Source organism: Octopus sinensis, linkage group LG24 (genome assembly GCF_006345805.1).
Source record: "Octopus sinensis linkage group LG24, ASM634580v1, whole genome shotgun sequence".
Taxonomy (NCBI): domain Eukaryota; kingdom Metazoa; phylum Mollusca; class Cephalopoda; order Octopoda; family Octopodidae; genus Octopus; species Octopus sinensis.
Window position 1 is genome coordinate 21,249,426 of NC_043020.1, and position 26,875 is coordinate 21,276,300.

Below are 26,875 nucleotides of genomic sequence, written 5' to 3' on the forward strand. Positions count from 1 at the left end.
GTCTATTCCTTATACAGAGTTTGACCACCTCCTGTACCTAGATCTCAGCACCATCATGGTGTCTGATGTGGCTTTTTAAACCAGACAATGTTCTGAAAAGACACCCACATAGATTGCACCTCCGATTTGGAGCACCAATACCTGCAGATAAGTTCTTCTCTTTGCTGAGGCCTCTGTTGGATTTGCAAACCTTCTGGCATACATTGCATTCAAAGGTGTGCACAGAAATAGTCAGAATAGTTGGTAGAGGTTCGTTTTCCATGTGTTCGCAGATGAGATTTGAAGCCAGCTAAAGACAGGCATGGTCTGTCATAGATTGTGCATACGAAAAGGTCATTGTCATTCACCTTCTCGATCGCTACATTTTCCCCTAGATCTCTTTTGAGTCTTACTTGCGTTATCCTGGCTTTTATATACATCTATATAAATACACACACACACATATATATATATATACACACATATATATATGTATATATACATACATGTATATAAATATATATATACACACACCTATCGCATCTATCTAGCTTCAGAAATAGGAATAAGGCAAACACAACAGGACTTAGTGCATACATATGGGAACTTAAGGATAAAAAAATAGATTTTAGCTTGAACTGGCGTATACTCACAAAAACTTCCTACAACACCGCAAGTAGACGCTGCGATCTCTACCTATCAGAACGCCTAGCTATACTTACGGCTAGATAAAATTTCTCAACAGGAAATTTGAGAACACAAATTTTTGTCTCCTCGTGGGCCAGTATGTGTTTTCGAAATACCGGTAGAATAGCCTGTATTGTCCTCATGCAGCCGCCTATGCCTTCATAATCCCAATCTAGAATACTCATCTATATAAGTCTAATTAACAGAGTAACACATGAAACACACGAATAGTCACGCTGCATACTCACTCGCCCTAAACATTTCATAATAATACACCTTGCAAAAGTTTAGGGCTCCGCCTAGCATTATGAAATTTCTAAACTCTAGTAATAAAACAATTATTAGACGCAGCACATTTTCGAACCACCCAATATTTCGTAAGAGTTAGCTCCCGTTTCACCTTGTTACAGTTACCTCCCTTCACTTACACCGCCGGTGTCAAAATCTATAATACGAAATGAACACGCGACAAAAAATTGTGCTTAATTAAACGAGGTAGCCCACACCTATATAATACTCACCCCGCCCTAATTACCCAACGAAACTAACCAATCTACCACATGTAAACCCCTAACCAACGAATTAACCAGTGCAAAAACAAAATTTCAATGTAAGAATTTGTTTATCCATCGTATATATCCATCGTTTATCCATCATATATATCCGTCGTTTTCGCATCCTAACCGATGCATCTATCTATACTCGCATTCTGAAGAGATTTACTTACTCCAGTAAATCGAAACGATCGTAAATGCCTCCCTCATCTCTGCTTTTTACTTCTTTGTTACCTATTTAATTAAAGACATGCCATCGTAAACCATGAGTTTCCCATTGTTATTACATCCATTTTCTTCTCTTATATATATATATATATATATATATATATATATATATATATATATATATATATATGTCGGTGTGTGTATCTGTGTGTGTGTGTATGTGTTTAACTTCCCGGCACATCTCCTTGCCAACAAATCGTAGAACCACCAAAAATGGGTCACTTAAAGTTTAGGCGAATGAAAATTGAACTGCGCTATTTCTGTTCCGAAATTCATCTCGCAAGTGCAAAAAACGATAATGTGTTTGTTTAGGCCTTATCCCATGCATTGAATAGTGAACTTTACTCAGTCAGCTGTTTGACGTGAACTGTGTTCACCACGCGTGCAAGCATGCGTAAATTGCATGAAAAATAAAAAATCAAGATATAAAAACGAATCGCCGTAAACATTGTAGAAATTCGGCAAAGAAATGAATTTTCGGGATGTAGTCTGGACGGTTTTTTCGTATTAATCGTTTGGACTTTGTGAACACATACCAATTGTTTTCATAACATTTTTAACGCTTTGCATTAAATGTGACCATTTTACAAAGCCGGGCAATACTGCTATATATATATATCCATATACATATATATGTTTATATATTTGTATATATATATATATGTTTATATATTTATATGTATGTGTGTGTGTATATATATATGTATATATGTATATTTATATATATATATAATACTTATATACATATGTATATATGCTTATATACATATATATATATATATAATACTTATATACATATGTATATATGCTTATATACATACACACACACACACACATATATATACTCTCTCATACACACACACACACACCCTTATACATACTAATACATACACCAACCCTATACATACACACGTCCAGACCCCTCCTACGCACTAATAGCTGGTCCTTCAACCCTATTATCTCCCCTTATTTCGCTCTCGCGTCTCATGTTTGATCTTTGACCTCTGGCCGAAATCAGATCGCCATGTTGATTCGTTAGTTACTGCACGCATTTTTTTTCTCTCCTTTCTGTGTTTTTTTTCTCTCTGTGTATCTTTCTGTTGAAGAGCGTAGGCTCGAAACGTTAAAGACTTGTTTTATTTATATTTCCTGAGCGCCATACTAATACAATTGTTCGTTTGTTTTCCACCTGCCTTCGTCTTTTGTCTATTTTCATAAAGCTTCCCGTTATATATACATATATATATATATATATATATATATATATATATATATACTAGCAGTATCGCCCGGCGTTGCTCGGGTTTGTAAGGGAAATAACTATATAAGCATTTCTAGAGAGTTACAGCAAAAAAATGCATTAAAAATGGAATAAAAAATGATGGTAATTTTTTTTTTAAATCGTTGACTCATCGTAGACATTTTTAGAGAGTTACTTCCCTTATATAATAGCGAAAAAATGCATTAAAATGGAAAAAATGATGGTAAATTTTTTTTTAAATCGTAGACTCATGTAGACGCTTTCTTAGCCATTTCTGTTTTGGTGTCTTCAAGCCATGAAGTCGTTCTTCTAAAAGAACGCTGGTCTCCTTGACAACTCATTACGACGTTGATTTCCTTACACTCCCTTCCCCACAGGTGCAGGTGTGAGCGTGGACGCCAACTCCGCCGCCATCGACACACGAAAAATTATGCATTAAAATGGAATAAAAAATGATGTTAAATTATTTTTAAAATCGTAGACTCATCGTAGACGCGCGCTAATAGCCAGACGGGCTCGATATGAATCACGACTATAAGATACCCGAATTTGGTTAAACTGCACCGCAAAATGTGGGAGTAGTTAGGAATCTAAATCGAAGGGGACAGACACTCACACAACTACAGTTTTATATATATAGATATATAATACTTATATATATATGTATATATGCTTATATATATATATATATATATATATATATATATATATATATATATATATATATATATATATATATGTATATATATATATATACACACATATGAGAGGGATGGCTACTATGTGGACAACCCTTATGCTAGAACTAGATCCGCTATGGTCTTACCACTAAGAAATGTTCTCAAGAAAAATTTAGCAAACACCAGAACGTAAGCGAGCAAGATAAATGAAAAGTAATAAAAATATAGATTATTCACATACATGTTTTACTATTAACAGATTACGTAATTTTACTTACGCAATTTGTCCGTAGATCTTCAATGTGACCGCCAATACAAATATAAATTGCAGAACTATACACGAGGACGCCCACACGAGGTTGAACTTGTATCTAGTTCTACTTAGATCTGTATCTAGTTCTACCTATTACTCTAATTTACTGAAAGAAGTATCTGAATAAATTTCATTTCAATCCGTACGGTTATGTGTTTTTCTGTTGTTGACGGTTTCTTTCTAGTTCCTTTGATACTGGCTCTTTAGTTCACTAAGAGGCAAATTTCGCTTCGACCTGTACAGTACTTTATTTTCCGTTAAAATTTCTTATTTACTTTCTCCCTGTCACATAAGAAACATAATTTCCGTTACCAAGTTATTTTCATTTACTATCTTCCGCATTTATGTATTTCTGTAAACATATATAACCATACCTAGAAGGAAAGTGTCAAATTGATCAGCATAACTACACATTTCTGCTCCCACCACTTTGGATGATCATAACTTTCATAAAAATGGATATTTTTTCATAAAAATGTCTACGAATATGTGTTATATCATGTAGATTCTGAATATACATGGGGGGGGGGTAAGCGTTTTAGGTGGGGAGAATTTCAGAAAATTCACTGGAGTCCAATTCGTCTTAACTTTAAAAAAACGAATATTTTTTAATGAAATTCTCTACAAATATACTTTGGACTATGTAAATTCCGAGGATGTAGGAATTTTGGTGGGGGAAACAATTGGGGGTTATTTTTGAAAACTATTCCCCACTCGGGGGGGGGGGGGGGGGGGGGGCTCAGAACAAGTCATCCACATTTCTTTCTTTTCTCCGTTTTGTGCGTTTGTGCATCCGTAGATTTCTACTGAAGCAACAAACAAACAATGAAGGCAAATGAAACCCTCACCAGAAAACTTGTTACGCTAAAAATAACAGCTGCTACACAAAAATATGTTATTAAGATGACTTATCTGTTGCATACGATTTTTTCTCCTTTTATGTAAATTCCCAGGTAATAGAAAGGTAAAAGACACCAGAAGCAAAAATAAGGAATATACACGCACAGTTAAATATAGAAATGTAAAGCATAATTTGTTATATAATCTGGATCTTTTCCTTTTGATGGACGTAATTCAACACAATTTCTAGTTAACTAAACAATTTGAAACTTCGTATACTGGTAGAATGTGTCAAAAGAAAACATTATTTTCACTTGGCTTTTTTGATAAATTTGTAAGTTAACGTAGTTTAATTCTTCGAATCTTAACCAATGAATTGCCAGCATTTGAGCTCAAATCATTTGCTGCGTCTAAAAACTCAGACATCCTGTTACAACGTAAACAGCGCGCACACCACACACACTCGTGTTATTCATCCTTCTCTCTTCTGTCTGCCTCGGTCATCGATATTGATAAACAAACGAGACATGTGCTAGAAATAACAGCCATATCTCTTAAATCGATGAATAATAAAAATATTAACGATATTTTTTGAATATTTTCTTTATTTTTTTTTACTGAAAAGGCTTCTCCCATGGTTTTGATGGGCCAAAAACAACAAAAACATGTACACCCATACAAACAGAAACACACACACACACACACATTCTCACTCTGTCTATGTACACATATGCAGTCATACCCATCCATTCACACACTTTTCAGACTGCCGCTCACTCACTATTGACGACTCCATCTATGCTTGCATGCAAACACACACTTACCCATTCACACACCTTTCCCTATAGTTGCTGACTTATTATTAACCTCGCAGAGCAACAACATATACATGCACACAAATCCTATCACGCACACACAGTTACTACCACACACTTGCATTTACTGCCATCCCCCCCCACATGCACAAACTTCACTCTCCTGTCCCAGAAACTACTTTCTCTTTCTCCTTCCACCGCTGGTCATTTCAGAAATGTAAACGTACGTGGGCTGTTGGCAATTTTTCCTTTGGACTTTCCTGTTCCCGACAAAGAAAAATGCTTAAAATATTAACAACTGTCCAACTGTTTCCCTTCAGTGAGCGACAAATTAATATATTTCTTGTGCACATCCTCACATTTGTTTTTTTTCTGCTTTTTGTTTGTTTCTTTATTGACTATGTATATATATATATATATATATATATATATACATATACGAATGCAGGGAGTAAGTCTGAGTAGTATACGACATTATCAACGAAGACCACGAGTGTGTGTGTCCATGTGTTATCGACGAGGCACGAAGCAGCGAGTTCTCGGTATCGAGCATGAGTGCGGCCAGTCGATCGGCGGGGAGCTTTACACCTTGATCTCCAAAAACTCGCTGCAAAAGGCATGTGTTACCATAACAAAACTGATATAGATATAATTATGATCACAGGGAAGTCATTAATTTTTGTATGATAATTCCTACTGGGTAAAAAATGACTGGGAATGAGCTATTTGATGTTGCAATGGGGAGTATGATGGTAGAGATAATTGATTTTGTTGGCTTCTATATCCTAGATATCCTTAGGAAAGAAATAAAAGAAGCCAACCTAGTATAATATAGGGACGATGGCCTAGGAGTAGTATACAATAAAAATGGACATGATATGGATAAGAAAAAAATTATGCAAAATATTTAACTAATTAAATATAAGAACATCATCCAATCAAAAGATAACATCTTTAAACATTAGGGATGAAATATTCTCTCCTTACATGCATAAGCAATATAATAATAGCTGTCTGGAAAAAGAACTTTATACAAGACCAAAATCACAGACTCCAATGGAGTAAGAAAGACATATATCAGAATGACAGGCAACTCATTCAAGAAAAGACACGCACAGCATCTGGCATCATTCAGGGACCAAAAAAGAAAAGGACACATGGCATCTTTATTCAATATGATGTGGACATTGAAAAAAGGAGTAAGTAACCCCCAGATAACGTGGAACATTATTACTGAAGCCAGAAAATATAGGGAACAGGGTACCAAATGTGAACTTTGCATTACTGAAAAGCTAAACATCATCCAATCAAAAGATAACATCAAAAAATTTACCAAAAATTCCCTAGTTTTAATCCAAAATGGAGATGAACATCAATTTTTCTATGTGATTGGCTTGAAGAACTGTTGAGATATTTTTTTAACATGAAAGCAATGGTAGCCTTAACACACAAATAATCTTTATCCACCAATGCAATGCTGAGTACTCATTCTCTTTGTTTGATATATATATATGCATACATACATATAAAATACGTGTATGCTTCTTTATGTTGGTCAGCTAGCTTTGGCTTATTTATGTCTTCTTAACTTAGCAATTTAGCAAAAGGGGATTAAGAACCAGACTTAAAATAATTACTGGGGTCAAGTTGTTCAACTAAACTCTTTATGGCAGTGCCCCAGTATGTCTATAGTTCCTTAACTAAAATAAGGTAAAGAACATGTGTGCATGTATGTGTGTATAATGATTGTTTCTTATTTAGGCACAAGTCTAGCAATTTTTGAGAAGAGGGTGTTAGTCAATATTATACACACATACATGCACACATTACTTGCCAAAGGAGAATAATCAAAGTGCTTTTGACAGGATTTGAATACAGAATATAAAATGCCAGAAAAAGAACTGCATCCAACTTTTACTACATGTATTGGCCAAATTCTGCTTTAAGCACCCCATATAATGCCTCATAGCTTTTATTTTAGGGGAATTTTCAAAAACTTTTGGTGAATTTGTGTTCTACACATGGGAATTCACACAATTATGCAAAAGTAAAAAAAAAAAAAACTTTTTTGTGTGATTTAAGAGCTATTTAGCTTTTATTTTTAGCACATCTCATGACCACCTGATACCCTCATTTGTTTGTCAATCTGACATTTTTCAATATCTTTCTCTCCATAAACACAATAATCAATTAATGGGATGAAGCAAAAAATTTGGATTGTCCATATTTTAGATTAGGTTTTTAACAAAAAATTTGTAAAATTAAAAAGAAAAAAAATTTTTTTTCATATTCGTATGAATACCCATGGGTAGAATACAAATTTGTAAAAATTTTCTGAAAATTCCAAAAAGTTAAAAAGTTATGAGGAGTTATATGGGGTGCTTAAAGCAAAATTCTATCCAAATATTAAATATTGCCATAAATTGTTACACCAATAAATAATTACTAAAAACTAATAAGTCTTTGATGCAAATATTCTGCTTATTGAAAAGCAAACAACAAAACATCAACCTCTTTCTGCCTTGATTAACTTTGAGTGATGAGAAAAAAGTAGATCATTTGAATTTATATTCTCATTGCCAGAGGAACAATTTTGAACTTCTTTTTAGTGATTGAATTGAAATTACTTATTGAAGTAAATATCTACTTAATGAACCACACACATTTTGACTTTGGAAATATGAGTCAAAATGTGTGCAAATAAACTTCATTTACATATTGCTTTGTTTATGTAAGTTCTCTCTTTTGTACATTACATGTAAATCTTAATTCCAGCTTTTTTCTCAGCTCAACTGTACCTTGTTATTCATGCATGCTAATATTACACATTCAATGGAGAATGCTTGCTTCATTTCTTTCAAGTCTTTACAAATCATCTGCATTCAGGGTACACATTTTAATACCTTAGAGCATACACAGACATCATATAATGTACCTGAGAAAGAACCATTTCTTTCAGAATTTTCAGGCCAATCATCTACAATGTTAATTTAGATAGCTTCTGCAACCTGATTAACATTGGCATGTTCCTTCCAAGCATCAGATCAAATTTATAGTGTATATTCTATTAAATAATTCTGTGCATCTGTTCACTGGTATCCCTCCTGTGCATCCACAGTTTACACCTGGTACACCATACAAAATTTCTAATTGCTCTTTTTCTGGATACTGAGCATGGTCATTTTCCTCACGGTAACAGGGTAACACTTCATTTCTAACTTGCTAAATTTACGTTGAGGCCTCTTAATTTTAGGTTTTGCATCTAGGTCTGCAATGTTGTTGCTAAACCTTCAACAGATTCAGTATATAAAATTTCCCATGGGTAGCTAGTCTTAATTAAATTCCTCTGCTTTGACTTGGAATAGTAAAAGAGAGTCGAAAACTGTGCACTGACAGCCCCTTACCTACATCTCTGTACATGTTTTCAATAGCTCTCTCAAGCCATTCATCAACTCAAGATTCCATTATTAGCCATTGAACTATATGTAGAATGGGGAAACCCTGGTAAATGCTTGCTTTAGGTTGACAAATGCCAGATATGAAGGTTTGCACCTACTAAAGTACAACTTTTACAACTATCTTATGAAAAGTGGATCAATGGCATCTCTTTTTACCATAAGGCTGATTTGCAACTCATCCAAGTTAATTTTGTTCCTGATCAGTTTGTTCTATAACTCTTTTAGTAAAAATGGTTCATCAATTTGATCTTTCTGTAATTACCTCATTCTAGTGCATTTCCTTTGCCCTAGTAGCAGTTGACAGTAATACTGTTTTGCCATTCACTGACACCTCCTTGATTATGTGAATGACTAACATGTGACTTTTGTTCTTAGAGAACATAACTCCCATTTATATATTCATTTCACTTGTGTGAGTGCTGCTTTCAACTTAAATGAATGATGCCTCTATTGGATCTACATGTGGTAAGCTTTCTCTCTCATATGTATTCTCCTCGTTCAACCTCCTATAATAGCACTTCCATGCATCTTCTATTTTAGCAGCAGTAAAAGCAAATGTACCATTATCATTCTGAACATATTTACCTCAATGCCTACTTTCTTTTGCAACCTAGACTACTCCATGCTTCTGATTGTCATGATAGAGAATATGTGGAAACCTCAAACATTCAGTTCTTCCTTTGCTAAGTATATCTGATGTTTTGCTACTTGATGGTGCTGCCATTTTTCTTCCTGCCTGTCTAGGGGTTGTCTTTTAGCTTTAATAGTTTTATTTACAGTGCTATTTCACCACCATGTCACCTTCCATATGGTTGGAACTTTACAAACAGTTAGAGAGCTTGTAGATTGTCTATAAAAAAATTTCCAGTTATTTTTATCTCTTCCTCTTTCTTGTCACATGTAATACTGGAGTAGCTATGTCCATATCTAGATGCAGCAACTGGTCAAATATAGGTCAGCCTGAATTGAAATTCTTTTTGGTCACAGGTACCCACTAATTTCAGTAAAATAAGTTTGCAAAATTTCAGTTACAGATCAAGAAAAAACACTCAATTAAGATTGAGTATCACAAAAGAAAGTTCTACAGTGACAGGTAGAGAGACTGGGTTAGAAGTTTTGAAGTGCACATGACTCCATTATTGTTCTGAAAAGAAAGTTGTGGGGTTAAATCATTATTATTGTCAGTTAACATCTATTTTCCATGTTGGAATGAGTTGGATGTTTGACAGGATCCAGCAAGCTGCAGGGCCACACCAAATGTCACTGTCAGTTTTGACATGTGTTCTACAGTTACATGCCCTTCCTAATGCCAACCACTTTACAATGTGTACTGGGTGCTTTTTTCATATCACCAGTACTAGTGAGGTCACCAAGTAAGTTGCAAGATAGAAAAGAACAAGAAAGAGAAAAGCTCCCCATGACTAAGTGTGTCTGTGAGGGGGAGTATGAGGGAGAGAGGGTAACTTTAGGTCAAGTGCTGAGAAGCTAATAATTGATTGACAAGAACAGGTGTCATGCTACAGAGTAGATACATGTCTAAGCCACATTACAAGGGTTAGTAGTAGGGATTGGGAAGATGAAAATAAAGAAGAAAGATTGTAAAGACAGAGCAAATCTCAAGGTAGGTAGGAGGATAAGAGTCAGTTGATGAAGGGGAGGTGGTGAAGGGAGAGTAATTTCATAAGGAGAAAGTAACGGATGGTTAGAGGGGGATAAAAGAAGATGAAATGAATGATGTGCAAGAGCAGAGATGCAGTTGGTGGGAAATATCAGTGTAGAGAGGGGGGTGAGAGTAAGAGAGATAACAGTGACTCAGGAAGGAGGATAAATAAGGTAGGGAGATGATATGCAAAGTGTAGGAGCAATGGAGAGGGTAATATAAGGGTGTATATAGTGAATGTGGCATGATGGTGGATATGAGAGTGTATTGAGAATAACAGTAGATATGTACGGTAATAAGATGGAAAGGAGAGGAAGGGAAAAAAGGTTCTAGAGGGAGATGAGACAGCTGGCAGTGCAAAATAAATATGTGCTGATTTTGCTCTCAAATGATTTCAGCTGCTGGATAATGGCTTAGTTGGAGTGATGAGGAGACAGGGTGTTAGAGGAATGAGGTGTAAGGTAATGCTTGACAGGGCAGGATGGGTTAGAAGAGTGATTTTCGGATGGTCATTTTTACTGTGATGGATGAGTCTCCTCAACAGTCCCTTTGTCACCTGCTCTGTGAGACTCAGTATGTTGAGGTCCTCCTTTCACTCTAATGTCTTCCTATGTTTCCACTTCTTTATGCAGATATCCTCATCCATACACACCACACGACCAAATCAGATTCTGACCAAGTAAAGGAAAGTGAGAAAGAATTCTACAAATAAACAAGTAAATATTAGAATTTCTTTTGGATGCTAAATTCATCATCATTCCTCCTGCACTACTGAGGTTGCCATGCAATTTGCAGTACTATGGACCCTGGTGGAGGTGAGGGGTTAGCTTCATGCTAAGGGACAAGGGGATTAAACAATAAAAGGAGAGGTCAGAGTAAGTGCTTGATGAGGATGTGAATGACTACTTGCACCTAGAAAGGGAATGGGGAGTGAGAGGAAGAGAAAATGGTCAGTAGCTGCTGCAAGAGATAGATTGCAATTTTTGTACAAAGCTCACATTCTATAAAATGTCAAAAATACACACTTGCTGGCCTGGAATCAATAAAGACATTGAAAGAAGATTAAAATACTATAACAATTGTATGGAAATGGGATGAAATCTACTAGACAGATGTTGTATGCATGAAAGAAAGTTAGGAATAAATCTATTTAGATTTGGTAAATGGTACAAATGATATAATTTTCTAGAGAGAGAAGAGGTATACAGTAAATGGTCTATATTTGTGGAAATGGATCCATATTATTGCTTATAAATTCAATGAAATACTGATAAAAATTTTACAATTTTAGGTTTACCAAAAACAACTGTAAGCAATAACAGGCTCCAATTCAAACCAAGTGAATTTGAGAATTAGTACAAAGTCAGAAGCATGGAACATTTAACAAAGAGAACATTAGGAAATAATTCCTTTCACTTACATCTAATGGAGCATCTGAAAAAGTGGTTTAGATTTGCAAAGGAATTATGAAAAAAGGCTAAATCTGATGGGAAGGCAATACCTGGAGCTTTAACTGAATTTCTAAAACATCAGTTAAGGATGGACCCATTTAGACCCATATGGTACTAAAGATATAATTTTCTAGAGAGAGTTAAAGTATACAGCAAATGTCTTATATTTGATGCAAACCTCAATAACCAGGACAGAGATGACACCAAAACAACAATTGGTTAAGCAATGAATACCCAGCAACCTGCCTTGAAAGAACAACAACAGCACACATAGTACTGTGTAGCATATAAAAAAAAACAACAAAGAATTAGAAAATTTATTTATTTACGACAGAAATAATATTTTTGTAACAATGAACCGCTTATAAATCCTATAATTATTTCTCTGAAATCCTTGAAGAACTTCCTGTACAAGATGCGTTATTCATTCACAAAAGTCACTTTGTTTTCAAGGAACTTTCTTTATTATTTAGGGCTGCTGAGTGGCTTTTCTTTTTTGCTGGGTTGACTGGAAATGTTGCCAAGTAATGATTTACAATTGGTCAACAATGTCTTACAAATGATGAGTTCTTGACTCGAGAACCTTAATCAGTACAATAGGAGTACACTTCCAAGATGTGCGTCCAAGGTTAACAGGTTCCCCCGCTGCAGCCTGACTGGTGCTGCCATCACCACCATAGCTATTGTCTTTCATTTTAGTCACTGGTGACAATGTTGTACATTTGGAGGCAGTTGTTCTGCTTGTTTTTGAAGGCTGCCGCTGGTAGGCACATTGGATATCAAATTTGTAAACCCCACTGTGGTAAAATAAGAGATGGCACTCATGGCTGATACTGTTACCTTGGGCCAGCTAAACACGGAAACAAAAAAAAATGTATTAAAACAAACATGCAAACAAATAAACTAATGAAATAAATCTGAAGAGAATGAAGTAGTAATATTATTTAATTATCTTAAAATTGATATAATTAATTTCAAACATCCTCACATTGGGACAGGTATGTCCTTGTATGTTTTGCTAAGAAGTTTACTTTTCAACTATGTAGTTTCAGATTCAATTCCAACATGTGGCACCTTAGATCAGTGTCTTCTTCTATAGTGTCACACTGATCGAGGTTTTGAGTACAACTTGTAGTATGAAACTTTACAGCAGCCGTTGTGTGTGTGTGTGTTCACAATGACACTACTTGGACAATGCTGACATTATTTATGTCCAACATGATTGCAAAAATCCATCATCTCAATGATCACTATGTGAAGACCTAGAATAAATGCATCTTACTTGAACAGCTGTAGAATATTGCCAGAAGAAGTCTTGTCCAGTTCATGCTGGCATGAGAGGATGATGATGATGGTCATCATCATCACTTCTTCACATTATTCTTTACATCTGATCATCATCATTGATATTCTAAGAAAATCTTTTTACTTCTTTTAGTTCATTCTTGAGGTGATTAGATAGGATTACTTCATTTTGAAAACTAAAACAATAATTTATAGATATCTACTGATATAGCTGTGTGGTTAAGAAGTTAACTTTGTGACCACAAGGTCCTGAGTTTGATTCCACTGTTCATCACATTGGACTTCTACTATAGCCTTGAATTACCAATGCCTTTAGGGGAAAATGTGACAAAAGTCCATTGTTTGTATGTTTTTTTTTAATCGTTACACTAGTATTGCGTTCCTTAGTTCTGTAACTTAGTGGTTCAAGAAATAAAGATCAACTAAAATCTTTGAAGGTAGTGTCTCACCAGAGCCACAGATCAACCAGTGAAAGAAAATGTTTTAAATATCCACCTGAATGCCTAAGCAATGCACCAGGAGAACAATGACAGTTTCAGAGAATGAATTGTAAGTGAATGTTAGTATTTAGTGTTGGAGTGTGAAGTTGGTATGATTGAGGGGTCTTCAGGATGGAAGAAATGAAATTTTCTGTGGTGACACCAATTTTTCCCTGTGTTTTGGGTAAAGTATTACCAGGAGCAATAGATAGAGATGAGAAACAATAGATTCAACAGAAAGAAGTGAGGTGGAGCGGAAAGGATAAGGTAGCGGTGAGGTGACAACAGATAGATAGCAGGATCAATTGATAGACATGAGATAGAACAGATAAAGTGAGGGCTGACAGGGTTAAAAATTGAAGATCAAAGAGAATAGAGATAACAGAAAGCAATAGAGATAAGGTGGAACAGAGACAACAGAAGTAAGGGATAACAGACGTAATAGATAGAAGTGAGGAATAACAAATGTAACAGATAAAGGTGTGGGCAAAAGAGACATTCATAGAAGTGAGGGACAACAGGAACAATAAAATGAAGTAAGGCAGAACTAATTGAAGTGTTGATGCAAGAAATTTGGACATTTGGGAAAGAAAAGGAAAACAGTTATGTACCTTGTCAATCTTCAGTGATCTGATACCAATAATAGAACTTTGCTGCTCTGTACTATACCATGAACTACCACAGCCAAGATCTTGATAACAACTGATATTTAGTTCAGCTTGGTAGGCATCCACTGAAACACAAACATATATTTTATATATATATATATATATATATACATATATATATATATACATACATAAAGATATTAGAAGAACAAAAGAATAAGAAATCATGTCCTGAACTTCATTAGCTTACAGCTGTTTCTGCTATAAGATGCGATAAAGTTGAATGTTTGTGTATCACTTTAGAACTTCATCAGAGTTTCAAATACAAAATGCAATTTTCCTTATACACACACACACACACACCACACACACACACACACACACACACACACAGAGGAAAGCATAAATGTATGAAGGAAATGAATTCAGGATTTTGATGGGGACAGGCATCTCCCAGGCAATAATCTAATAGCTCTATGTTGGCAAGACTTGAAAAAATATAAAAGGAAGAAGTGAAAGGGGTACAGTGAAATTGCTGAGAGGAGTGGAATATCCAACGTTTCAGATTCAATCCTTCATCAGGAGTAGAGAAAAATGCAGAGAGGATGTAAACTGTTTGATTTTTGTCTCTTTTTCTCTACTCCCTAACGAAGGATTGAATCTGAAATGTTGGATATTCTACTCCTCATGTCAAGTTCACTGTACCCCTTTCACTTTTTTCTCTCTATATATGTATACCTATGTATGTATATAGGTATGTATCTGTGTATGTTAGCATATTTATATGTTCCTGTGAATCTATTTGAGTGTATATATATATATATATATATATATATATTTCACTTGTTAAGGCTATCTCTACAGGTTTTCTATAGAAATTATAGCCAGCACTGATTTATGCTATGATGTTTCATATCCGAGATGCCTGATGTAAACGACAATAAGATCAAAGATGAAAAATGGTTAATGGGTGTACATGCCATATTTCAGGAGTTTGTGCTCCTTCATCAACACCCATCCAACCCATTAATCATTTACACATTGCTTAGATAGCCACAAGTCATTAGGAATGTGTTAAATATGTAAAATTGGTATATCCAAAACTGTTACACAACTATGTTTAGCAGCTATCTAAGCAATGTGTTTGTGGATGATTACTGGGTTGAGTAGGTGCTGATGATGGAGCAAAAACTCCCGAAAAATGATATATATAACCATAACCCATTTTTCATCTTCAATCTCATTGTTATTTGCATCAGGCATCTCGAATATAAAACACTATAAGAAAATCAGCAATGGCTATAATTTCTATAGAAAATCCATAGAGATAATCTTAACAAGTGATGTAATAGCACTGCTAACACAGTAGAACACTAAAAAGTTTAATATACTTTGTAGTATATTATGGTTGCATAATTATATACAGTGTCCCATTAATATATATAACCAATTGCCATGCTTGATTGCTAAATCCATAAGTTTTTTATTCTCTCTGTTTATTTTCTCTTATTCCTTTATGCTGAAAAACATTGGCTTGAAACGTAGAAGACTTTCTCACTTTCTTGAACATCAAGCTGCTTGTTGTTCATATACCCGTTTTTGTCTTTTGTTTTTCTGTAAATTTCAACTACATTATATATATATATACTAGCACTATGACCTGGCAACGCCGGGTCGTAGTGCTAGTGCATGCATATACAGCTGTGTGCGCACATACACGCGAGTACTGTCCAAATCTCTGACCAATCACATACAGCTAGCTGGCATTCAATTGGTGTATCAAGTTTCAGACATTTTTGATTGGGTTTTGGATAGAAAATTCACAAAAAAGTCACTTCTATTGATTTTTTAATGGCTTTGCGGGGTGACTGGGGGAAATGTAAAGATGTGCATGACCACCCTTGGACGGTTTTGAATGACCAGAGAAAGTGCGAGCCCTCTAACTGAAAAATTGTGCATTTGTATAAAGGATACACACACACAGACATTTTGCCATTTATATATATACTAGCAGTATCGCCCGGCGTTGCTTGGGTTTGTTTCGACCCGCTGGAATTGTAATTTTGAAAAGTAAAAATTTTGTGAACATTTTTCTGGTCGAAATACACCGAAAAGTGGCGACACAGCAGTGAAAAAATCGTAAAAAATAGGGATTTTCATAGAAAAAAGCAGCTTTTTGATGTAAATAATTTTTGGTGTTAACATGGTCCGATTTGAATTTTATGTTCTACGGAAGGAAGAGCAACCCGTCTATCATACTCTCAATTTTGGTCAACTTGCGCCGCAGGGTCTCGGAGGAGATAGTGTTAGTTGAAGGTTACCAAACGTGGCACACACAGACAACTTCAGCTTTATATAGAGATAACACACACACATTAATACACATACATAGACACACACACACATGTATGTATGGATGTATATATGTACATCTGTCCACTTCTTGCAATATTTTTATCCTTCACTTCCTACACACACACCTTATTAGCTTACAATTTCTTTCTGTCAACAATTGACAACAGAAGTACACTCGCCAATTAATACTACCAAAATTTAACGACAGAAAGTAAATTAAAAACCAATTTACCTTTTCTGTATTGTTATGGCAATTCGACCGTCGGTGTGTTTTTGCAAATGTGTTCGAATGAGAAGTGAGTTGTGTTTGGCGCCTTTTTTACTAATAACAAACACACACGTGTTTGTATGTAGTTGTTTGAAACGTTTGTGTTTGTCACTGTCATATATGTATGTGTATGCGTGTGTGTGAGGAATGGCAAACCAGATAGATAGCGCGCGAATTTCTTTTGACGTTCGCGCTCCGCTTGTGTGTGTGTGTGCGTGCTTTAGGTGTACGTAGGTATGTGTACTCTCTGTCTCTTTACACACACTAACAAAAGCACTTCACTTACACACCACACTTTCTGTGTCGCACATCCCATCAAACACACACACACACACACTCACGCACGCACACATGTACATCAATGCTTTCGGAGCGAAATGTTAAAATATACGAGTTTTCTCGAATTTTGTCTTAATTGGGGGTGAAATTGAAAGAAATTTTGTATGGCATGACCGAATGAAAGTACTTTGAAAAATCATAGGTAAACTCTAATTGAAGAAATTGTGTGAGGAGTAAATCGTTATGTATTTATTTGTTTCTGTTTGCTGTGTTTTTTTTTTTTAGTAGTGGTTTAAGGTACACTTGCAAAGAGAAAGTGGGAGAAATTAGGGTGATAGCGTGAGTGAAGCAGATCGCTCCGTTTTTGTGTGTGTGCGTGTGTGTGTGCTGTAGCCCACTAAGAAAAGCACTTCACTTACACACCACAATGTGAGTTTTCTCTAAATTTTGCTTAATTGGGGTTGAAATTTTAAAAACCGGACCTGGCACGACCTGATGCATTCTACTCTTAAAAATGCTAGGTAAATTGTAATTGAAGAAATCCTATATTGTAGATTTCTATAAGAGACAAAGGGAGGCAGATAAAATCTGCCTTTTATAATAAGAGATATATGAGAGAGAGAGCGGGGGGGGGGCATGGCGGACAACAGCAAAAACTTAGTCAAGACATTTATGCAGTTTGGTATAGAAGTTGAACTCTTGCCAGGCATTCATGGGGCTGCTGCCGATGTTGATGTGGAGCGCATTGAGGATGTAGAGCTGGGTGTGGATCCTGCGGCTGGGGATGTGGACAAAGTTGAGTACATCTCTGTTGATGCCGTCCTTGATAAGTTCAGCAGCTTGGGCCTCAACCTCACATGAAGTGAGCAGCCCATACCTTGAACTTGGTAGCCAGCATGGATGCCAACAAGGCTCTTGACAGTGCTTCATTCAAGTCAGCCTAGAGGAAGGCCATGCCTAAGGCACAGTGGATGTGCAATCTGCAGAGCCACAGCATGGTGGCAGCAATCAGCATTCTGGACACGTTGAAAAGGAGGTTGGTGGTCCTTAACAATCTGCTGGAGAAGAATAGGGGAGCTGTGCACAGGGTGATGACACAGCTGATGTTGGCTTCCTGATGGAGTACACTCAGGTGATGTTTAATATTGCCAACACCTTGGATAAAATCCAGTGGGAGGACCAGGCCTATCTCAGGAGCCTTCTGCCAACTGTAGCAGCTACTGTCATGAAGCTGAAGGAGGCCAAGTTCAAATATTACCTGTACTGCAGTCCTCTGGTAGACGTAATACTGGTAGGCATCATGAAAAGGTTTGGGTTCCTCCTAGAAGACCCGGAGTGCCAGCTGGCTACTGCCTTCCACCCCAAGTTTCCCCTGTCCTGGCTGGAGCAGTATAATAACAGCCTAGTTAGCTGAGTAATGAACACCATGGAGACCATTGTAGAGACAGCTACAATGAAGACCAATGAGAAGGGCTCAGCACCACCAGCAATGAGGATGAGGAAGATGATTTCTTCGGCAATATCATTCAGTTCCAGGAGAGCAGGAGCCATAGGTCACTGAAGTTCAAGGTGCAGAACTTGGTGAAGACCTGGCTGGAGGCTGTCTTGAAGGAGGTCCTGACAGAAGTCACCTTTTCAGGTGAGCAGGTCTTGATCAACCTGTTCACTAGGTATAACACCACCATCCCATTCAGTGTTGCAGTTGAGTGCCTATACTTTATAAGCAAAGATATTTTGAGGGCCAAGACAGCCACTCCTGTCAGATGGTATCTTTAAGAGGCTGATATTTATGCAGGGCAACCAGCATCATGTCGAGGCCCAACCAGAGTAGTACGCTTTGATCATCATCTAATCTTGGCATGATACCTATATTATACTATAGTTTTTTGATTCTTTTAATACTTTTTGTACAGTAAATAAAGTGTATGTTGACTGTAAAACTTATGTTTAATTTTATTTGTTCATTTAATTACTTGCGTACACCTAGACCATCATCTAATCTTCGCATGCTATACCTTTTTGGAAAGCTCTATGTCTAAGCTACAACATGAAACTTTTAGCTTTTTAGGTCTGTTTTTAAGGGTTTCATAACCAAATAAAAACAAACCGAAGCTAAATTCATATGATAAAAGTTAACAGTTATCAGCTAGCATTATCTTCCGCTAATTTTTTTACCTGTTTAACAGTTTAGCATTTGCAAAGTTAATTTTTAGTTATCAGATTAGTGGTTTAAAGAAGTTAATATTTTGGTTAGCTGTGCCCACCACTGTATCATCATCATCATCATTGCTTAACGTCCATTTTCCATGCTAGCACAGGTTGGACAGTTTGACCAGGGTCTGGGAAGCCAGGAGGCTGCACCAGGCTCCAGTCTGATCTGGCAGTGTTTCTACAGCTGGATGCCCTTCCTAACGCCAACCACTCTGTGAGTGTAGTGGGTGCTTTTTACGTGCCACTGGCATAGGTGCCAGGGGAGGCTGGCAGTGCCCACGATCGGTTGGTGCTTTTTATGTGCCACTGGCACAGAAGCCAGTCAAGGCGGTGCTGACATCGGCCAAGTTCGGATGGTGCCTTTTATGTGCCACCGGCACAGGTATCACAACTACAATTTCCATTTGATATTTATTTCAATGTTGATGCACTTGACTCAATAGGTCTCCTCAAGCACAGCCGGTCATGTGCCACCACAGAAGCCAGTCAAGGCGGCACTGGCATCAGCCACGTTCGGATGGTGCTTTTTATGTCCTGCCAGCACAGGTATCACAACTGCAATTTCCATTTAATACTTATTTTGATTTTGATGTACTTGACTCAATAGGTCTCCTCAAGCACGTATATAGATATATGTATATGTATGTATGTATATCTCCCTTCATCTTCACCCCCTCTATCGTTACCCTACCCTTACACACCCCAAACCCACCATCCCTATACATCCCGTCCCACCCCTCATTCCAACCCACCCTTGCATCCTCCACACTCCCACGCCACACCATCACACACCACCCCACACACATTAGCACTGACCACTTCTCAGCACCCACACCATCATCCACACACTTACACATGCACACACCCACACGTCAAGGTCACCAGCCCCTAACCACACACACACACCGTTGTTTTGGGAACACCACTACTTTATTATCTCCCCTTCTTCCTAGCTCTCCTGTCTGACCACCTCTGTCCGGCTATCACTATGATTGACCACTTGCTAATAAAGCTTTCTTTTTTTATTCTCTCTCTGTTTATTTTCTTGTGTTCCTTTCAGTTGAAGAGCGTAGACTCAAAATGTAAAAGACTTTCTCACCTTCCCGAGCATTAAACACCTGTTTGTTGTTTACACACCAGTCTTCATCTTTTGTTTTTTTTTGTAAATTCCAACTATGTATATTTATCTATGTATATACATATGTGTGTGTGTGTGTGTGTATATCTCCATATATATACATATATAATTGTTAAAGAGGACAACAAATGTTAAGGCAAGGCAAACATCTCAAGTCATACACATTATTATTTAAAAAAATTCAAAGTCTTACAGCTGCCTCTGGAATATCCCAGAGTATGGGATATTCCGTCATCAGAGACAAATAGGGAAAATGAGAAGGGTATAGCTTTTATATAAGTGGAGGTTGTGAGGAGGGTTTTTGTATGACCTAAGGTTATATTTATTATTGCTTTCATCCGACTAGTGTTTATTATCATAAAAGAAGGCTTTCTATCTCATTCTTGGGATAAGATCATTGTTTTATTGCTACTAATTGTGACTGAGGTTGCCAAAGCATCCATATTGCAAGAAATAAGAGTTAAAAACTTTTAATGCTGTATGTTGGTTTTGGTACTTCAACATATGAAGTTTTGCCTTTTATATTGTTTTGGATTTCTTTGGATTTGTGAACTTTCGGTAATCCATAAAAATTGCAGGTTTTCATTTCAAAGTTAGTTAAGTAACTGATTTCCTATAGTGTGAGGTTATTTTGGTTCTTTGTCGTCAGTTTACCTACTTCAATCAATGAATTTTTTCCTCACATTTGTTGATTTTCCTGTAAATTCCTTTGTCGTTCAACTGTTCCAGGATCCTATCTTTGTAGTGGTTTTTGTTCATGATGACAATTGCCCCACCTTTGTCAGGCTTCTTTTATGGTTATTGAGGAGTCTTTTTGTAATTTGTTTAGTGCAAATAGTTAGTCTGTAGGGATGTTGCATTTGGGCTTCATTTCTGCAATATGTGACAGCGCCAATCATTGTAGGCAGGTTATGTATTCTTCCAGGTGTCTGTCACTATTTAGTGGTGGTTTAAAGCTCTTTTTGTTTTTCGCTAGTGACACCTCTTCATATTCTACACCCTGGAAGAATTCTCCTAGGTGTAATTTGCAACAAAAATCTTCTGTGTCTTTTATAAGATCGGCTTGATTTGCTTTCGGGAGGAGTGTGAACATCAGTCCATTTTCTAATAGTTTGATTTCCTATTTTGTTAATTTCTTGGCTAATATGTTAATTATTTTTGGTGCCTGTAGTTTTCCTTCATCAAGAGTGGGTTATATATACATGTGTATGGATGCGCATTCATATATGTGTGTGTATATATTCATATATCTGTGCATGTGTGTATATGTATATATGTGTAACTGAGGGTGTGCATATAAATGTGTATGTATGGATAGATATGTATATAGTATTTATATGTATGTATGTGTGTGTACATTTGTATGTGTATACATATGTATGTATGTATGTATGAATATGTGTATGTATGCATATGTGTATGTATATATTTGTATATATAGAGAGAGAGAAAGAGGGAGGGGGAGTGAGATGTGTATATACTTTTTGGGCTAACATGATCTCACCCACCTCTTCTCCCAAACCAAAAAAAAATATTAAAAACACTTCTGTTAACAAACATTTTTATCAAAAGATAGGTATCTTACACCTCATTAATACCTATTTCTTTATTACCCACAAGGGGCTAAACACAGAGGGGACAAACAAGGACAGACATAGGTATTAAGTCGATTACATCAACCCCAGTGCGTAACTGGTACTTAATTTATCGACCCCGAAAGGATGAAAAGCAAAGTCGACCTCAGTGGAATTTGAACTCAGAACGTAACAACAGACGAAATACCGCTAAGCATTTCGCCCGGCGCGCTAACGTTTCTGCCAGCTCGCCGCCTTAATACCACCATCCCAGGCACACACTTAAAATATAGAAAATTACTAAAAGAATTTGGAAAAACATCTGGTTATTAGATTTCTGACCAAAGTTCAACTATTCAAATGGCTTCACAAAACACTCCATTAACACCCCCACCACCTCCCAATTCTGCCCCCAGTCAAGTATCTTGTGTTGACCATTCACTACTTTCACTCCCACACTGATTAACAAACCCCAACCCCACCCTAAATCCCATATATAGAATCACATAACCCCAAATCCTCAGATCTGTCTGACAATGAATGTCACCAGGTATATAGATGACATCCTCATACTCACATCCTATCATGAAGAGGCTGACAGAATATTCATAACGTTCAACATGGACACAAACATAAAGTTCACTATAGAACATCCTGACGACATCACTATCACTACTTGATTTCCAACTGAAAATAACGGAAGAAGGAGAGGTCCACAGGAAAGCAGCCAGTACAGTTCAGCACTTCCACTCAGTGCCAAATTAGCATATGCCAGAAATGAACTTGCATGCATCCAGAGCAAGTGCAGCAGGACAGAGAACAAGGTGACCCACACTACATGCTTCCTAGAAATGTTAAAAACCAACAGGTACCCTATATCCATTATAAATTGGCTTAAGTACCCAAAACAACCAACATACCGAACACACAGAAAACCCATGCTTCCTTAAAATACCCCATTTTAGCGAGAGGGTAACTACAGCCATCCAAAGAGCCATAAGATGAGAAGGACTAGACATAAAACTAGCCCACTCTGGCAAGACTGCAATCGATGCACACTAGCAAACTGTCCCACCCATGACACAGACTTATACCAACGGGTAAATGTTGTTTTTAGAAATGTAACAAATGCAACAGGTTCTGTGTGGATAGTACAACAAGACCGTTACATGTTCAAAGAACATCTGAACATGAGAGCTCCTGTTTCAGAAAACATCTAGACAGATACCGGAACACCAACAAAAGCATAACAGTCACAATTGAGGCCAATGAAAGAAATTTGGGTAATCTAAGAATTAAGGAAACTATCCTCATAGAGAGACCAGAGCTCCAAATTAACAACAGGCTGGAGCTTAGCCATTAATATATTTTCTACCTACATCTTGGTGCGTGTAGGTTCTTTTCTGATGACATGCTCATGTATTATTTATATAAAGATAAACGTGGAGGGGAGAAAAAAGGAAACTGCATGTATAATATATAACTTAGAAGCAGCGCTACAGATGTGCCAGTACAAACAAGCTTGAGACATGGCCACCCTCATGAACTTCTCACGAGGAATTCCGAAAGAAGCTTCATGAGACCAGTGCAGCGATGCTTCTGGGGGAAAAAAGAAAAAAAAAAACAGTGGAAAATCGATTATAGCAGTGACTCAATCAATTCCTAGGGATATCTGAAGAAGGAATTTTTATATTCTGAAATATATCAGACTATGGATGATTAAATTATAACAGCTATTATAATCCATTGTTGTTATTATAGTGCATTGTTCTGCCATTCAAAATACAATATTATAATTTATTATTTTTTACAAATAATACACAATGCTTCAAGCTAACTACAATACTCTCCTATATATATATGTATGTTAATTGTTAACAAGGGAAAAGTGCACACATCTATTTATATATATATCATCATCATCGTTTAACGTCCACTTTCCATGATAGCATGAGTTGGATGGTTCAACTGGGGTCTGGGAAGCCAGAAGGTTGCAACAGGTCCAGTCTGATCTGGCAGTGTTTTTACAGCTGGATGCCCTTCCTAACGCCAACCACTCCGTGAGTGTAGTGGGTGCTTTTTACGCGCCAGACGAGGCTGGCAACAGCCACAATCGGATGGTGCTTTTTACATGCCACCGGCATGGAGGCCAGTCAGGGCAGCGCTGGCAACGGCCACGTTCGGATGGTTCTCTTACATGCCACCGGCACTGGTATCACAACTACAGTTTCCATTGATGTTGATTGATATATATATATATATATATTATATATATATATATATATATGTATGTGTGTATGTATATACACACACACACACACACAAAAAGGAAAAAAAAGACAGAAAGAGCATATAAACAGCAATTCTGTTCATGAGCATGGAAAATTCAAAGAATAAGAATGTCATGATAATGTGTGGTGTATCTAAGAAGAGAGTGAAAAGGTAGATAAGAAGGACTGTGAAAATAAGGAAAGACACCTCGTGCCAAATATTAAGTTGAGAGGAAACTGGTTAAAAGCTACTTTTCATATATTCAAATAATTAAACACACACATAGACAGACAGATAGAAAAACATTAAACTCAACTGATAGACAAAAATATATTTCTAAATATATAAATGAAAACAGACATTATACATACCAATAAATATATGTATAATTGGATGGTTTAACTAAATTGCAAGAATAACAGGTGAACTAATTTTACCCTTCTTATACATTTGCTTGAGAAGAGTTGATCAAAGTTTACCTGAACTACAAAAACATCAAACTTACCATTGTCGGCATTCATCATGGTAATATGTAGGCTGGTTAACTCTCCAACTGTGACCTGCGGTACATTGGTCACATCAAAAAACTGGGAGTTCACAACCACAGCTAAAAATACAGAACAAAGCAAAATATAAATTTCTCACAAGCACACATCTTAAAGGGAGTACACAATGAGAATGTTGATTTCCCTGAATGGAATTAACAGATTATATAAAGTGAGGTAACTACAACCAAGAATCAAAATAAATTTGTTACCTTACTAGCAGCTTAGAATTTTATATTTTACTTGTTTCAGTCATTAAGCTGAAGCCATGCTGGGTCACTGCCTTAGAACTTTTTAGTTGAACAAATTGACTCCAGTACTTATTTTTCTTGAAAGCCTGGTACTTATTATATCAGTCACTTTTGCCAAACAGCTAAGTTACACGAACATAAACACACCAACACTAGTTGTCAAGTGGTGGTGGGGACAAACACAGACACAAAACACACATATATGATAGTAGTTTCCATCCACCAAATCCACACACAAAGCTTTGGTCAGCCCAAGGCTGTAGTAGAAGAAACTAGCCTAAGGTACCACAGAGTGGAACTGAACTCAAAACCATGTGGTTAGGAAGCAAACTTCTTACCACACAGCTGCTGAACAAATATAATAAAAGAGCCATAGTTGTCAGTCAGAAATGAATATGATCTGGTAGTAAGTAAGATCCTTTGACTACTTGTTTTAGGAGTCATGAGAAGACATAGACATCTTCTTGGCCACCCATCACATGATTCAGAGTAACATTGAGGATGTGACAGCTGGAGAGGAAAAGGGATTCACTAGCATTCAGCAAGTACTCATTTTCAGCTGTGTAAACTGGAATAATATGAAAAGTGTCTTGTTCAAGGATACACTGTCAACTCCACAACTTAATGATCATGAACCTAATATTAATACACTTTACATGAATAAGTTTTTCTTTCAGAGGTACAACAATTTAGAATAATAGAAAATGAGATTACATGATATTCTGCTAGTGGCATCAAGATGAACAGTGTTACAGCTAGGAATCGGATCTCAATAAAGAAGTTGATCAAGATGAAAGTATAGGAGTCTAAAACTTAAGAACCAAATAATGGAAGTACTGAAAATAATCATGGCAAAACTAATACAGAGTTAGGGAAAGGGTAAGGGTACAGGCAACTTAGGGCAAGGTCAGGCATTGATGGAGCAGACATATGATCGAAGATGATAGCCTCATCTTTTTCTTTTTGTTAGACATATGCACAGGCATGGTTGTGTGGTAAGAAGTTTGATTCCCAACCACATGGTTCTGGATTCAGTCCTACTGCAAGTGTCTTCTACCTCAGGCCACCCAAAGCCTTGTTTGGTAGACAGAAACTGAAAGAAGCCTGTTGTATATGTGTATATATGTGTCTAAATGTGTGCTGCTTTATAGCCAGTGTTGGTGTGTTTACATCTCCATTAGCTAGTGGTTCAGCAAAGGAGATCGATAGAATAAGTACCAGGCTGAGAAAAAAATACAGGGGTCAATTCATTCGACTAAAAATTCTTTTGAAGTGGTGTCCCAACATGGCTATGATCTAATGAGTGAAACAAGTAAAAATAAAAGATACTGTATCAAGGTAATATGTCCTTCCCTCTTTTTAAGATGGTAGAGTATGATGAGGATGATTTGGTTTTTACTTTTAGCAGACTGAGTAACCACAAAGATGCTTTCCTACTGGCTTGATTTCAATTTGTTGCTATTGTTTAGTCCCATAACATACATTATCCAACATGTCGCTTTTTTTGTAAGACAATTGAGTGTAATGTGAGAGAAATTTAGCTTCTAATTCTAATAGGCTGAACATCTACATAGAAGCCTCCAGCTTGGCATGAGAAAGTGACATTGACCAATATGTATAACACATGCAGCAACTGCACAAAATGGACATGTTGGTTGTCATTGT

General features: G+C 36.7%; 1 protein-coding gene and 1 long non-coding RNA gene across 2 annotated transcripts in view; one reads left to right on the plus strand and one right to left on the minus strand.

Moving 5' to 3' along the window:
- The first annotated feature begins 1,120 nt into the window (after positions 1-1,120).
- Positions 1,121-12,239, plus strand: LOC118767716. The gene is made up of 3 exons (XR_005003630.1): positions 1,121-1,276; positions 11,108-11,191; positions 11,767-12,239. It is a non-coding gene; the product is annotated as an uncharacterized LOC118767716 (long non-coding RNA).
- LOC115223763 (trafficking protein particle complex subunit 9) overlaps positions 12,233-26,875 on the minus strand; it is a 171,557-nt gene continuing 156,914 nt past the window's right edge. Inside the window, exons 23-25 of the mRNA XM_029794414.2 lie at positions 24,920-25,021; positions 14,322-14,443; positions 12,233-12,776 (exon numbers count right to left, since the gene is read on the minus strand). Of these exons, the coding sequence (XP_029650274.1) occupies positions 12,480-12,776; positions 14,322-14,443; positions 24,920-25,021 (521 nt within the window). The 3' untranslated portion in view covers positions 12,233-12,479. The remainder of the gene's footprint in view (positions 12,777-14,321; positions 14,444-24,919; positions 25,022-26,875) is intronic.